Genomic DNA, 15171 nt, shown 5'->3' on the forward strand with positions numbered 1-15171 from the left:
GGAAGGAGTGCCCAGAGCCGGGCAGCGGCCTCCCGGATTCGGCAGAGCAGGAACGCCCGGGCCGCAGCAGGCCAAAAACACGTCCCTCGGGAGACAAAGACTGCTTCCCTGGCGAGGGGCCATCCGACGCCAGTGGACCCCACGCGAGCACCTTGACCGGACATCGCCCCTTTAAGCGGCTGGAGGCCGGGATTGGCTGCGCGGCGGAGGTGGGGCGGTGAGCGGTGACGTTACGGCCCCGCCCCCCTTGCTATATAGTGAGGCGGCGGCGGTAGCGACGACGGCTGCCGGGTGCGAGCTTGGAGTGCGAGCGGGAGCGAGCGGCTGGCGTGGGGCGAGGCGCCTGCGCGGTGTCTGGCCCCTGAGCCCGAGGCGCTGAGACAGCCGGGACGGACATGCGCGGGAGGGCTCCGTGGGGCAGCTGCGGCTCTGCTGGGGTAAGGGGCCTATGGGCCCGGGGCGGGAAGGGCGGCGCCGCGCCCCTCGGGACTCCGGGCGGCTCCCGACGTGGGGCGGGTCCCCGGGCGCGGAGAGGGTCTCCCGGCGCGGAGTCTCCCGGGACGGAGGGAGGGGCCGGCCCGGCGCGCTGGAGACGCGCGGCTCCAGGAGCGGCTAGCTGGGGTCCTGCGGCCGCGGGTTGGCGGCGGCCTCGGGCTCTTTCCTCCTCTTTCCCGGGGCTGCGCGAGTCTGGTCCACACCGCGCGCCCGCAGACTGGGTCGGAGAGCTGCTGGGGGCCGGGATCGGCGCGGGTTCTGACCCCGGTCCCACTGCTTGGTCTCGGCGACGACGGTCATCCCCAGTCGGTGTTCTTAATTCATCCGAGCAGCCCTGTGCCCTCCTCCTCCCAGAAACGCGATTCTTTTCTCGAACGTCCTAAATGCTGTCTCAAAAGGGAAAGAAGTGCAGAATTGTGTTCGAAACGTGAACGCTTATTAGATATTTCGCCTCTGCGTGTATTTATATGTATATCGTAGTCTTGTACAAATTAGATGACTCTTTCACCAGGATTAGTACTGTATTGGTACTTGCAAAGTCTTTATTAGGATTTCGTCATTGCTTGAAAGAAACCAGTCTCTTACCTGATAAAAAATATGAATAGATTGTTAGTCATAAACTTAAGTGCAGTCAGAATAGAGACTGTAGCTTTAAAAGAGATGTGTTGGTGACTTTAGGTACACCTGCAACACAGGTAGGGCAAGACTGGTTTCTAGGCAACTGTCAGGGGTGAAGAAAGGTGAGGTTAAAATGCTTTTTCCCCCCCTTCTCTTCTGGAGAACAAGTGTTCTGCAAAATTTCAAGCTTTTATAAATCTGTTAAGAATGCAGTGAGAAAGCATTTGTTGAGAAGACTGAGGCATCGGATTAAGTTCACCATACCTTGTCTTGCTTTATTTTTTTAAACTGCATTTCTGTTTTTTTGTTTTTCCTTTTTCTTTTCTTTTTTAAAGCTCACTGGAATTATGTAGTTGTAAGTGCAGTTTTCTTTAAAGGCATTTTGATACCCATTTCAGGAAATGACCAAATTTTGTTAAGACCAAAATGAAAGAAATCAGGTCCTTGTTAACAGGCTGACGGTGATTGGTTATCAGTATGTTATCAATCAGTCAGGCTTGTTTGCAGATATTAGCATATTTGAAGAGAACTACAAATTGGTTATAGCATGGAGTTCATTGCCTTCACTTCAAACACAGAGGTTTCCTTTTCAGCTGTGTGTTCTTGTGGACACTCCCTGGGACTAACAGTATATAACCCAACAGATATTAGATTGTAAACTCCTTAAGGGCAGGAACCCTGACTTGCACAGCTTCTGTCTTAGGCAGCTTTGCACATTAGTTGATGATTGATAAATAATTTCAGGAAAGCATATTTTACATTTTAAAATTCAGCAGGATTGCACCAGTCACTGATAAACCTCAGAAAACAAATCTGCTTTTTTCGAATGGCTGTTATGAAATGTCTGAATTATTTGTATTTTTGACAGATAGGGAGAACCAGCATTGTGATGCACTGGGTTTCCTACTTTAAGTTCACAGTGGATGCTAGTCGCTCGGTTCTGTGAGATTTAATTACAGTGTACACCTGAGTTTTTGTGTGGAAAGAGCTCTTAACTGCCGCTCCTCGGAAGCCGAACCAGATAGTACTTCCCTTCTGCTGGTAGTAATGGTAGCTTTTAAAAGCAAGTCACCCAAATTACAGGTGCAATCTAACATGCTGGAAACTGACCTGAATTTCTGCATACCATCAGGTTTCTTTAGAAAGATGAGCAGAGGAGGGGAAAGGTGGTGCCAAGGGTAATTCCAGGAATTTGAATGTCACAGGCTCCCCCTAGCAGAGGCACAACTCTTTTCTTGATCTAAATACAGTTGAATCGGTGCAGCAGCATCAGGGTTCCTGGAGCTTCCTTTGGTGCTGCTGTTTGGTCACGCATTTTAAAAGCTGATGGATAACTCACTAGAGAAACGAAATTTCATTGTGGCATTCTGGCATTATCCATACAGCATAAACACATGCTTTATAAAGATAGATAAAATTGGTGACTTTCGAGGGTTCTGAACCTAAGTGACTAGCTTCACACAGCAATTATTTTAAGGTAAGGGAGAGTTAGCATGGGATTCAGATTTCAGAAGAGAAAAAAAAAGAGTTCTGCCATTTGGAGTCACTGCTGATACTTGAATCCAGTCCCTTGTACCATCAAATTGGGCAATATTACCAAAAGGCCATCGAATATATTTTTTAAATATGGGCCCCTGGCAACTCTTTTCAACTCCAGAGCACCATGATCCCACAAAACATTACAGTCTAACAGAGGACACAGTAGGAAGGTAAGGATGAGAAGATGCCGTCCAAGAGCTCTTGTTAAATAAAGGCCCCCCCAGAATATGAAACTCGACGAGTCACAGGTTGTCTTTTGAAGATACTGTTCCCCTCTGCATGAAATGCTCTCCTGAGTCTTCTCACGGCTGCCTTTTCTTCATCCTTTAGATTCGCATTTGAAAAATCACGCAAGAGAAGCCTGCCTTCACTGCCTGCGTGAATAGGTCGTCATCCCTCCTTGTCCTCTGCTGCTCCCCATTTGGCCCCTTGACAGTGACCACAGTCTGAAACTGCTTGCCTGCCTGTTACCTCTCTTCTTGCTAGACTGGGCCTTCCTCTGGCAGCACCATGTCCCTTTCACTGAGCGTCGTATCTAGTCAAAAAGAGTAAGCATCTGGTAGCTGTTTGTGAAAATATCAGTGAAACCCTGCCCTCTTAAGAACCCATGAGCTAAACACAGGAGCTGAGTTCAGTCTTGCTCTGCCCAGTGGACACAGCGCTCGGGTCCTGTTCTGTGTATTAGTCTCCCCACCTGTAACCAAGAGGAGGAGAAACGTGGCTGTCGCCTACAAAGCAGACACTCTAGAAAGGAGAGGTGAGGAAAGTGTAGCGAGGAAGATGCTGTACCGTGCTGACCTTTAGCAGATAGGAGGATGCTTCACCTCGCTTCGCTTCCTTCTCTGCAAAATGGAGATCATGATCCCTGCCACTTCTTAAAGAGATGTTGTTGGGATCAAGTGGGATGAGTGTTTCGTCATTTGTGGAACACTTTCCAAATACAAGACATTCTATCATTATATTCTGGATCTTAACAGTAGAGCCTGATTATAAGACTCTATTGTAATAACGCCCCACAGAGATCCAGGCTGGAGGGCTCTCTGGGTATATGTTGTGACCCCTTTTTATGGGTGAAGACAGACCTGCGTTATTATCAAACAGATTATATGACAGTGGAGCGTCCCTGTGTCACTAAAGGTCGAGGGTCTCAACTGTTTGAGGAGGTCACAGAATAGATCAATACCTTAATCCCCCCTCTCCTTTTAGAGGATGATGGGACAGAACTGCAAGTAATAACTCTTTCTGGAGGTTTGAGGGACTGGAGGTTAAATAGGAACTTTGATACACTAAAAGTTACCCAAGAAAAACTGTTACCAGCCAACAGAGCCCCAGGACAGTGTCTGAGCGCCCCCTGAAGACCTGGGCTCCATAGTGGCTCAGATCATCTGTCGGCGGGGTGTGTGGGAGAACCTGGCTCAAGCCTGGAGCCTGGGCCCCTCAGCTCTGTGCCTCCAGTCGCTTGTCTATAAATGAGGGTAGTCGCAGGCACCGAGCTCCCAGGGCTGCGGATTAAATTAGGTAATACACAGAAAGCACTTAGAACAATGCCCGTCAGATAAGCATCCAGGGAGCTAGTGATTATGCTTGCTGGGTTTCTGTTCACTGTAACAATCCCAGGTTATCCACTGGGTGACTTAAACGCTCGTTAAGTAAATTTGAAGTTTGAAAGATACGCTTCCCATCATTAGACTATTGTGCTCATCGTCATTAAGATTTGAATAGAAATCCTGTATCTCCTACAATTGGAAACCTACCATGCACGTGTCTGAAAGGAATAATATTTTCCCCTCCAGTGTGTCTTTGTGTTCTGCTGATGCTAGCGGTGCTCTGTAGGGAAGGGACAAAGGACAAAAGCATCTGTTCTTGCCGCGGGGTGTTTCTGCTGTGTCACCAGGGCCGTGTGGGAGACGGCGGGAGTCCAGAGGCTGGCAGTGACCATGGAGTTGAATAAATAGGTTTTCCATTGGCTTGCCATTTCTTAAAATACTTAGCTAGAAAATATTCTGAATTATTCCTGAACTTAGGTCATCCAGCTTTGACTGTGACAGAGTGAAGGTGAATATTCTCCTGGTTGCGTTGGTTTTTACCACCTACCAATGGGCTCTTGTGTGCCAGGTCTGGGGCTGCAGGAGGACAAAATATGTCCATTCCCACTGCACTGGGCCCCTCATGTCTTCACAGAAACCACTGAGTTTCCTTCCATGTTATTAACTTCGTTCAACACCCTTGTAGGTCATCTGGGCATTCAGGGTGAAGCTGTTGATGCTTCCACAGAGTGGCCCCTACCTTGCGGCCCCCTCTCTTCCTCTCCCCTCTGCCCTCCGCCAGATCACACCTGTTAAAATCCGAGCAACACCCTGAATTAAAGCCAGTGATTTTTGAAGAGCCTTCTGCTTTCAGTGAATCAACTCAGACCACACAACACCATAGCAGTTATGAACACGGAATGTTAGGAGAGGAGCAAATCAGTAAGTTTTCTCATATTCCTAATGAAAATGAAAACCCTCTAGAACAGCCAGACTGAATGTTCGGTGCAGATCGCTCGGCCATTAGTGCTATAGACACTGATCACAGGAGAAATAGTGAGGCTTGGTTTGGTTTTCTTTTTTCACTTTCCCAAAGGTGACTATTTTAGACATTTTCAGAATGAAAGATGAGTTGGTTTCTTTAGGGGGTGGGGGGGAGAATCTAAAATCCTGGTATTTGTCACAGTCTGAAGTCTGTTTCTTTTTTCTCAAATTTTGGCTCTAAATAGAGTTACCTGATATCTCCCTGGATATGGAAATTGTTAGGGAGGTAATTGTTAAATGCAGCTGAGGAGACCATTTATCACTCTGAATAAACAGAAATCAGGTTCTTAAACCAGATTGAAAGAAGGAAATTACATCACACTTTAAAATAAGGAAGCACTGAGTAGAACTGGATGAGTCGTGTGACAAAAATGTGCCCCTCCCCCTCTCGTGGATTGCTTCTGAGATTTATTAATGAGATCTGTGGCCAGGTAAGCATATCTAGGTTACTGTCTTAAGGTAGCCTGTTTTTTTTAAAGAACAGTATCAAAGAGGTTATCCTCAAACCAAAAACATGTGATTTCACCTATTTAATAAAGAATGTGGAACATGCTTTTGGGTGTACCCCCCCTTTTTTTTTTCTTTTAGGAAAATGAACTTAAATTTCAGCAGAAACACAGTTATAATCCAGAAGAGAAGGTGACATTGTTGTTAGGAAGCCCCCACCTGATTGCTTTAAGCAAGCATGTAGTAACAGCTGCTAGTTTGGAAAGTTACAGTGTTAACCATTTAAGCCTCTAATCTTTTTACTACCCAGTCTCAAAACCGTCTGCTTTGGGCTTTGGGAATGAATTTAGTGAGCATTCCTTGTTGGCTCCATGTCCCTAGACTTGTATTATAATTGAGCAGTGTCACCAAACGTTAAGTTTATCCCTTACAAGTCTGTGCTTTTTCCCTTCTTCACTGATTTATATTATAAATTACATGAGTCTTTCGTGTAATTACTTTTTAAAAAAAAAATGAGATGAATGTTTTCTGAGTCCACTTAATAAGCACATGTTGGAGATGAATGAGGCCGGGATCTGTTGGAGGAGAGGAGGCGGAGAGTCCTGTTTTAGAAAATCAGGATGACAGAAGGGGACTAGGGCACAGCACAGAATAATCAGGCCCCGGAGACACTTCTCTGGCTTTTCCGGAGGAAGCAGGTTCACGGAGAAGATTGCGTGAGAAGCCGTCCTAAAGGATACGTTGATCTCTAACAGCAGTTTGGGGGAAGGAGAAGCAAGAGCTTGAAAAAGGTGGAAGGGGGCCTTGTTCCTGAGGCCTTCAATGGCAGGCTGAGCGGCATGTATGGAGAAGCCTTTGAAGGTCTTTGAGCAGCGGAAGATCTAAGCTTGAGCTTAGGTTAGGTCAGGGACAGAGATCCAGCGTGAAGGGTGGATTGAGGATCTTCATAGCCGAGGCAGATTAGGACGGAAGGAAGATAGATTTGAGAAAAACAGCATAGAAATAAGCTCTGGCCCTTGGTGATTCAACACACGTCTGCTGTGGCTCAGGATAAAAATGGTGCCTTTGGGAGATGTGTGATCTGCTTAGACCGTGAACTAGTTTGGGAAGGGAGTGTGGCAAGAGGGTTTGGTTTGTGGAGTTCCAGATGCCAGGGGACCATCCAAGTGGAAAGGTAATCACCAGACAATAGGACATACAAAGTGGAGGCTTGAGCCAGGGCTGGACCTGGGATTCAGGAGCTGTGATGCGGGGTTGAAGCCCTCTACAGGGATCAGAACTCAAGGCGGGGCCCAGGTTGTTAGGACAGAAAGTAAAGGGGCAACCTCAAGAAACAGATGGTTTTAGGGTTGTCCTTTGTTTTTCCTTGAATTAAAAAAAAAAAATCAAGTGATGTTAATAGGAAAAAGGAGTTCACACCTGCCATTGGTATTGAACAGCATTTTCAACCCTAAAAGGCTAAAGATTAGTCCACATATTTCAGAAGAGCTACCATGCCCAAGATTATGGAGACCCTGGTCAGTGTGCTAGGCTGCCCAGATTCCCATCAGGTTTCGTGTTGCTGCATTTCATCACCCAGTGTCATCTTGGACTTGTAGATCCTGGTTTTCCCCAGGGCGGGGGGAGCAGGGTATCTTTTGCAGTTGTTTTCCTAATGAATCGGAAGGCAGAGCTCATTTTACACATGTAAGGGGACAAAATTCACAATGCAGCAGTATCAGCTTAAGTTTTCTTGAGCTCCGCACACGTTTCTTTTAACTCAGGGTTGACCAATGGATGGATCCACCACCCCTACTCTAAGGAGTACATATATTGAATGCTTCTAGAGTTTTTTGAGAGGCATAAAAGAATTCCAGGTGGTTCTGTCCCACACCCACAGTTTATTGCCTGGGGAACACCCTGTAGAAGTTGGCTTCTGGACCCCGAGCAGGCTGCCCTCCTGGGAGTCCACTGTGGGGGGAGTTATTATCCAGAAGGAGAGAGAGAGAGCAGCGACACTGCTGCGGAGCTCCCCGTGCGAGCCAGTGGGAGGTTTGGACAGTTTCATAACACAGCCCATTCACAATTCCCCATTGAAATGTAGAGGCAGGTCACCTTCGATGAATGCACAAAGACACTATTGTGGTTACAAGCGAGCTGCCTTAGTGAACACAATTCTTTTTATACTAAAAAAAAAAAAAAAATTTTTTTCCCTTTAAGAAAGCTAACAAGTAGGTGACAGAAACAATGACCGAAAAATAACTTTTTATAGAACATATACAGGATGTTAAGGGACCATTGACACGGAGGGCCAGGATTCCGAGGCCATTTCAGCAGAGGCGATGGTTACACAATCACTCTGTTGAAAGCGAAGATTTAGATGGCATTAGGAGTCTGACACACAGTAATTACTGGTAGTTCTTGTTGGCCTGCAGACAGGTGGGGGCTGGGCCTCCACAGTCCCCCGCAGCACTTTCCTGTAATCTGGATGGGCGATCTTCAAACGTGTGCTTTCGAACCACTTAAATACCATATTCTGCTTCCTCTCTGGCCTTTCATTTTTCTATCACCGCAGATATGCTCCCTGTTGTCCTGCCCGCGCTTGTAGATCTCTTAGGAAGAGCACTCTAAACCACCAGGCTGGGACAGAGAAGAGGTGTCTAGCAAATCTTTTTCCAAAACTTGTCTTTAAAATTTTTTTCTTAGAGCTTAAACTGAATTCAAAGGAAGTAAAAACACATTTCGCTGTGTTCCTAATCTAAAAGCCAACCCTCAAAAACAACAGAAAAGACCTCCCCTAAATAACTTAGATTTCTGAAATGATGGGTTCCCCCCCACTCTTCCTTATCTTTAGAGACTGATGAAAGATAAATTTTGACTATTAGAAATAATATTTCAAACCTATTAAGTCTCTGCCTGGTATATTCAAACAGCTGACTTTGGGAGAGTAAAAAAGCTGAGAAGTGGTAATTGGGCCCCCTGGTCCTTTGTCACTGAAACAGTACCTTCTCTACATTGCTTTTTATAAAAAAATACGTATATATATATTTGCAGGGTGTTGTTTAGACCCTTAACTTAAAAACAACTCTGTGCCTTACATATTGTATACATTCAGTTGATATTGACAATGCTAATATTTTGATGGCGTTGTTCAAACATACATTCAACAAATGTCTACTTACCCAGCACCTGCTCCTGTTCAGGTGGTGATAATTAATAACTGGGACACAGCTTCTTTCCTGAGCTCAGAGTCCTGTAGTGGGTGACAGACTGGTCCCTAAAACAGAACCCTGGCCCATGTGCCACCTCCCTCTGCTCCGCACACTCATCTCTCTCGTACTCACGTCACCCACAGCCCTCAGCGCAGCACCCAGCTCTCGGTTTGTGCAGACACAGTTGCCGAGAGGATGAGAACGGATCATAAAGTGTATCTGCACGTCACAGAAGGGGTCATTGTGACACAGAGGGTCGACAGGGTATGTTCTCAACTTGTTCTAAGCAGATATGAGTATCTGAAGAGGGGGCAGAGACGTGTGCTAGTCATGAGTATACCTTGCCAATGGATACAGGAAACCGAAGTGAGGCAGTGGGGACTGAGGGGAGAGGGGGGCTCCAGAAACGTGGCATCCGACCGGGGTTGGAGGGGTCTGAAGAGAGGGGCGGCTGGAGTAGAAGTTGCACTGACTTGGCCTCTGTCGCCCGTGCCTTGCAGCGAGGCAGCACATAAATTACTAGGCACTCCACTGGGGAGAATGCAGAGAATGCAGACCGCAGTTTGCCTTCAAAAGGGAGGAGGATGCTGTCCAGGCCTCTGCCCGAAGCCGGTCATCCTGCAGAACTTGATTTTTTTTACAGGAGAATGGGAATGAGTGTCCTCTGTGTGTGAGGACTTCTTGATTCCTGCACAAGTAGTGACTGGAGAATTTGTCTTCCTGGGGCCCATCTGCACCCCCCCCCCACCCCCCACCCCTGAAATACAGAATTTAAATAAGTGCTGGGCTTGTGGGGTCACCAAGTGACAGCTGTAGACCCTCTGCTTCATCAAAGTGTTGGGTCTTCGTGAACAGTGGTGCTTCCATATTGAACACAGTAATTCCTGAAATGACTTTCTTAGCTTGGGACAGGGTGGGGTGCAGGGAGTAGAGAATGAGCTCCACACTCAGTGCAACCACACACGGGCAGGTCGGTCTAATAGGAGGCAGGAGAGACGTCTGTGTGAGGCCTCTCTGTGTGCACTTGTCTGATCCCCCACGCCCAACCTCAAGGTCTGCCCTGGCCTGAGACGGACTGTTTCTCATTGGCTGAAAACATCTCAAATCTTAGTATTTCCGCATGCATGCTAAGTTACTTCAATCATATCTGACTCTCTGCAACCCTGTGGACTGTAGCCTGCCAGGCTCCTCAGTCCATGGGATTCTCAGGGCAAGAATACTGGAGTGGGTTGCCATTGCCTATTCCAGGGCATCTTCCCAACCCGGGGATCAAATCCACATCTCTTAATGCCTCCTGCATTGGCAAGGAGGTTCTTTACCACTAGTGCCACCTGGGAAGCCTGTATTTACCACCACCACCCCCCCAAAAAGACTTTTAATGTCTGCATTTAAGTAACCTCGTGAAAAGTAAGAAATCAGGAGTGTTACGACGTGCTGCAGTCCATGGGATCGCAAAGAGTCGGACACAACTTGGTAACTGAACAGCAGCAACAGCAAATGTAAGTCTGTAACTGGATGTTTCCGTTCCACAGGCCCTGAAATTCTCTCCCCTCGAGTTCCTCGTGTTTTGGGATTGTTTACACTGCTCTTAACCTCCTCTGTCCCCTCCCCTCCCCCCAACCAGGGAATGAAAGCCACTGGTTGACTGTACGCATCCCTGGGCATCACAAGTCTGAAGACGTCCCAGAATAAGGCACCATGTCCATGGCAGGAGTGGCTGCTCAGGAGATCAGAGTCCCATTAAAAACTGGGTTTCTGCACGATGGCCAAGCCTTGGGAAGCCTGAAGGCCTGCTGGGGTGGCCGCAGCGAGTTTGACAAGTAAGTGCAAGATGTGGGGTCGCCAGAGCCCCTAAGCAGGTGACATCAGAGCGAGAGAGGGGACGCGGTTGCTACTTGTTTGTGACCCAGATGTCCATCTTTCCCTTTCAGCGGCTTTTTAAATATCGACCCCATAACCATGGCCTACAGTCTGAACTCGCGGGCACAGGAGCAGCTAACCTCCATCGGTACGTATCCAGAGCATCCTGAGAACCTGGTGCCCTCGGTGTGGGGAGAGGAGACTGGCAGCCCCGAAGGAGCCTGTCCCCCAGTGCTATTTTCTAAATGAGGGAGTGACCAAGGCCATTTCCGACAGGAGTCTGACCCCTAGTGGCAGCAGATCCTAAAGTAAGCGTGTTCTTGTCAGGCTCTCGGTGGCTCAGCCAGAGTCACTGGGTCTCTGTGTGGAGGCATGAAGCTACCCCAGCCAGGAGACACACTGAACTCTCCAGAACCTCAGACATGAACTCTCTTCTTCCTTACTAGCTTCGAACACCTGTTTGAAAGTAACAGAATAGTACAGATTCTGACAGAAACTTGGACGAATGTGTGTATCATCAGCCCTTCTAGATTTTTGCCAAGGGCTGCCTGTCATATCGCGGGTGAGTCTACAGGCTCTGGGTATCGCAATGGGCCAGGTAAGGCCTCGTCTTATCTCAGGCCTGCCCTGCGTGTCCTGGGTGGCCCGTCTCGCAAATGGCCAGGTTGGTGTGGCCTGGCTCCCCAAATTACATGCTGTTCACCTTCAGTGGACTTCGCACATGTCACAGAACCTGTCTGGGGCGTGTGGGCGTGCGCCGTGCACACGGCCAAGACGATGGAAGAGATAATTTGTTCTTTGAACCAGATCAGGTGCGTTCCCCGCCTCCAGGCCCTTGATTACACCCGCGGCAGTTGCCTGGGTGTGCTCAGCGTTCCAGCAGCTGGTGTTTCACCACGAGTGACCCAGCTGAAGGCGACAAGAATCCAGGCTGCTGGGGTGGGGTCCAGTTCCCCGCGCGGGGAGAGCACCGACCATCCTCCATAACCTCTCATCTCCTTCCAGGGCGCACCTCCAGATCCAGCCCAATGAGCAGCAGCCACTGTGCAGAGCACGGGCCCCCTCTGAGGTCCCGCCTGCCTCCCCTCATCATCCCCCCAAGTGAAGGCTGGGGGCAGCAGGAGCAGGACCGGGTGGCGTGTGGACTGAAGAAGCTGGCGGTGAACGGGGTCTGTGCCGCCACACCCCCGCTGACCCCCGTCAAGAGTCCCCTGACCCTCTTCTCCAGCTCAGCACCCTGCGAGCGGGGCTCCCGGCCCCTGCCACCACTGCCCATCTCCGAGGACCTGGCCCTGGACGAGACCGACTGCGAGGTCGAGTTCCTCACCAGCTCGGACACGGACTTCCTTTTGGAAGACTGCGGGCTCTCCGACTTCAGAGCTGACGGCCCCGGCAGGCGCAGCTTCCGAGGCTGCGGACAGATCAACTATGCATATTTCGACACCCCGACCGTCTCCGCCGTGGATCTCAGCCAGGAGCCCGACCAGGCAGCCGGGGCGCCGAGTGCCAACCCCCCTCCGCCCCAGGCCCACCGGAGACTGAGGAGGTCTCACTCAGGCCCCGCGGGCTCCTTCAACAAGCCGGCCATCAGGATCTCCAGCTCCGTGCACAGGGCTTCTCCCAATTCCGACGACGACAAGCCTGAAGTTCCCCCTCGGGTCCCCATCCCTCCCCGGCCGGCCAAGCCAGACTACAGAAGGTGGTCGGCCGAGGTCACCTCCAGTACCTATAGCGATGAGGACAGGCCCCCCAAAGTCCCACCTAGAGAGCCCTTGTCCCGGAGCAACTCCCGCACCCCAAGCCCCAAAAGCCTCCCATCTTACCTCAACGGGGTCATGCCCCCCACGCAGAGCTTTGCCCCCGACCCCAAGTACGTGAGCAGCAAAGCCCTGCAGAGACAGCACAGCGAGGGGGCTGCCGGCAAGGCACCCTGCATCCTGCCCATCATTGAAAATGGGAAGAAGGCGAGCTCCACGCACTACTACCTGCTCCCTGAGAGGCCACCCTACCTGGACAGATTCGAAAAGTTTTTTAGGGAAGCAGAAGAAACACACGGGAACACCCCCGTCCACCCACTCCTGGCCAATGGCAGTATCTCTTCAGCCCCAGAAAAGCTGGACCTAAAGCCACGAGTGGACCCGGGAGGCCATGTGAAGCGCAAACATTTCTCCTATGTGGTTTCTCCTTAGGCCCTGGAGTCGCAGCTCAGCAGAGGTGCCATGGGAGCAAGTGGTTCTCTCGCAGTTCCCCAGACCTGTCAAGGTTCCCCAGGAAAACAGTCCAGATCACAGGATCAGAGAGTCGAACTCTCCGTCTGAACGGGAAGGGCTTAGAGAGTCGGGAGGTGCTGAGGTGCTGAGCATCCCTGACCGTGTGAGTGTCAGAGAAAAGTCTGCTCAAGCCTGCCATTGAAAGGTGCGCTGCAGGGAGGAAGGACAAGGGACACGCATATGTGTGCACGTTAGACGCCTGCATCTACACTTGTGGTAAAATCATAGATTCTAGTTGCAAGTTAACCCAGTAGTTCCTGTCTTAGAGTAATATATATTTAGAACAATAAAAACTCAAGCTGGAGGATGGCTCCTGAGAGACTGAAAATTGAGCAAATGGGAGAGAATACAGTATTGTTTAGCTCAGAATCATAAAATATTCTATATATATATTATTTTTTGCATAATAAGGTTGAAGATTGCCAGCTCTGAGGCCTGTTCTGTTTTGTTTCATTTATTTTTACAAGCAGTTTTTCCATGGAGGGCAGGCCGTACATTCTTTCCATGACTTCACCTGCCTGGTTTAAGTCGTCCTGAGACCTAAATCCTGTAGGTCTTGCTGGAGGGGTGGCAGCACCTTTGGTACTGTATTCGAACCTGTCTGGGTCTCATAAAAAATGGGAAGGTAACAGAATAAGTCATTTTTCCTTACCATTCCTTCTCTGTTCCACCCCCAGGAAACGCAGGACACATGGGGAAAAGCAAACTCTTGGCCAGTGTTGAGGATGTCAGTTGAAGCAATAATGAAACAGTCAGCTGTTGGGTTGAGAGTATCTGTGTGGAGATGTGTGTTGTGGGTTTCTTTTTTTTTCCCCTCCCCTATTACAGTTGCATATGAATAAACAAATACAACACAAGCTGGCCTTGTGTTGCTGGTTCCTCTTCAGTATTTCCTGGGGATTATTTGCTTTCTAAGTAAAACCCTTCTGACCAATAGCCCAGTATGTCTTAAGACCAGAGGTCACATCATCTACTTTGGAAATTCTCACGGCAGGCTGCTCCGCTTGGATCTGGTGAGACACAGAGCTTGTGTTCCACTTTCACATGCTTCGCTGTATTTATCTCGTGTAGAGCAGCACAGAAGAAATGGTGCTCATTAACAGAAGTACCTTACTACAATGTTCTCCACATTAAACAAGCTGTTTACAGTTTAAACTGCTGAGTGATGTTATTTGAGCTATTTAAAGCTTATATTTTAGTATGAACTAAATGAAGGTTAAAACATGCTTTAGAAAAAGGCACTGATTTCTGCATTTATGTGTACAGTATTGGACAAAGGATTTTATTCATTTTTTGTTGCATTATTTTGAATATTGTCTTTTCATTTTAATAAAGTTATAATACTTATTTATGACACCGTTAATAATGTTTCTTGCCTACACTCTTATATAATTTTGTGTCTCAAGTAATATGACTACTTGACCATTTTTAAGCACAAAGGAAGATGTTTTACATCTAATATACACTTGAAATTTACCATCATTCCTTAAAATGGCAAATAATTTGAGCAATTTAGATTTAAGTAGTATACAGACAACAGCAAAAATGAGCTGTTTGTATTTACCTGTAATTAAAAGGGTCCTTTTGAATTGATGCTGGTATGTTGCCAGGGAAACAGTTTCCATGTGGGGAGGGATGTCCCCATGAAGTGGATTGTAACAGGAAGGAACCAGCTCTGATGTGGATGTGACATGTCTCATCTTGGGCTTGAGGACTAGGTCTGGATTGCCGTGGGTCCTTTCAAAGGCCCTCCTTTTTGCTTGACCTGAGGCCCCCAAAGAAAGTACAGTCTGCCCTGGTCTCTCAGAGTCACAGTTTTGGGAAGTAGGAGGAAACGGAGATGCTGTTGGGGAAGGCACCCTCCTGTCCAGTGTCACTCGCCTAGTTTGCTTTGCTTTCCTCTCCCCTCGAGCTTCCCACATGACGGCAAAGCTTCCGTGATGTTGACTGCATCCCCGCCCGTACTCAGTTCCTGCCAGGGTCAGGAGTGAGAATTGAACACACAGTCTGGGCTAAAAGTTCAGCTCGGGCTCTTTCTAATGACCCGTTGGGCGGATTCTTCAAAATCTGTACCTTGATTTTCTCACTGGTAAAGTTAGTAGGGGGGCAGGGATGATACCTACGGGAATTACCTTTGACAATTACATGTAAACCAGTAACGCACACAGTGAGGGCCTGGTT

General features: G+C 48.5%; 1 protein-coding gene across 2 annotated transcripts; it reads left to right on the forward strand.

Moving 5' to 3' along the window:
- Positions 1–280: 280 nt before the first annotated feature.
- On the forward strand, positions 281–14334 carry ERRFI1 (ERBB receptor feedback inhibitor 1). Of its 2 annotated transcripts, XM_068985929.1 has the most exons (4): positions 281–437; positions 10485–10680; positions 10792–10868; positions 11726–14334. In XM_068985929.1, exons 2-4 carry the CDS (start codon positions 10559–10561, stop codon positions 12907–12909), a joined length of 1383 nt encoding a protein of 460 aa, XP_068842030.1. In that variant the 5' UTR covers positions 281–437; positions 10485–10558; the 3' UTR covers positions 12910–14334. The 2 variants fall into 2 exon arrangements, with proteins under 2 accessions (XP_068842030.1, XP_068842032.1); XM_068985931.1 differs by lacking the exon at positions 281–437 and having other exon boundaries at positions 9709–10680.
- Positions 14335–15171: the final 837 nt, after the last annotated feature.

This window comes from Capricornis sumatraensis, chromosome 14 (assembly GCF_032405125.1).
Source record: "Capricornis sumatraensis isolate serow.1 chromosome 14, serow.2, whole genome shotgun sequence".
Lineage (NCBI taxonomy): Eukaryota > Metazoa > Chordata > Mammalia > Artiodactyla > Bovidae > Capricornis > Capricornis sumatraensis.

Bases quoted from the DNA above. Each gene is read 5' to 3' on its own strand.
- ERRFI1 (XM_068985929.1), top strand. From the start codon at position 10,559: ATGTCCATGGCAGGAGTGGCTGCTCAGGAGATCAGAGTCCCATTAAAA. The intron at 10,681-10,791 runs GTAAGTGCAAGA...TTTCCCTTTCAG, and splicing joins GGCCGCAGCGAGTTTGACAA to CGGCTTTTTAAATATCGACC. The intron at 10,869-11,725 runs GTACGTATCCAG...ATCTCCTTCCAG, and splicing joins GGAGCAGCTAACCTCCATCG to GGCGCACCTCCAGATCCAGC.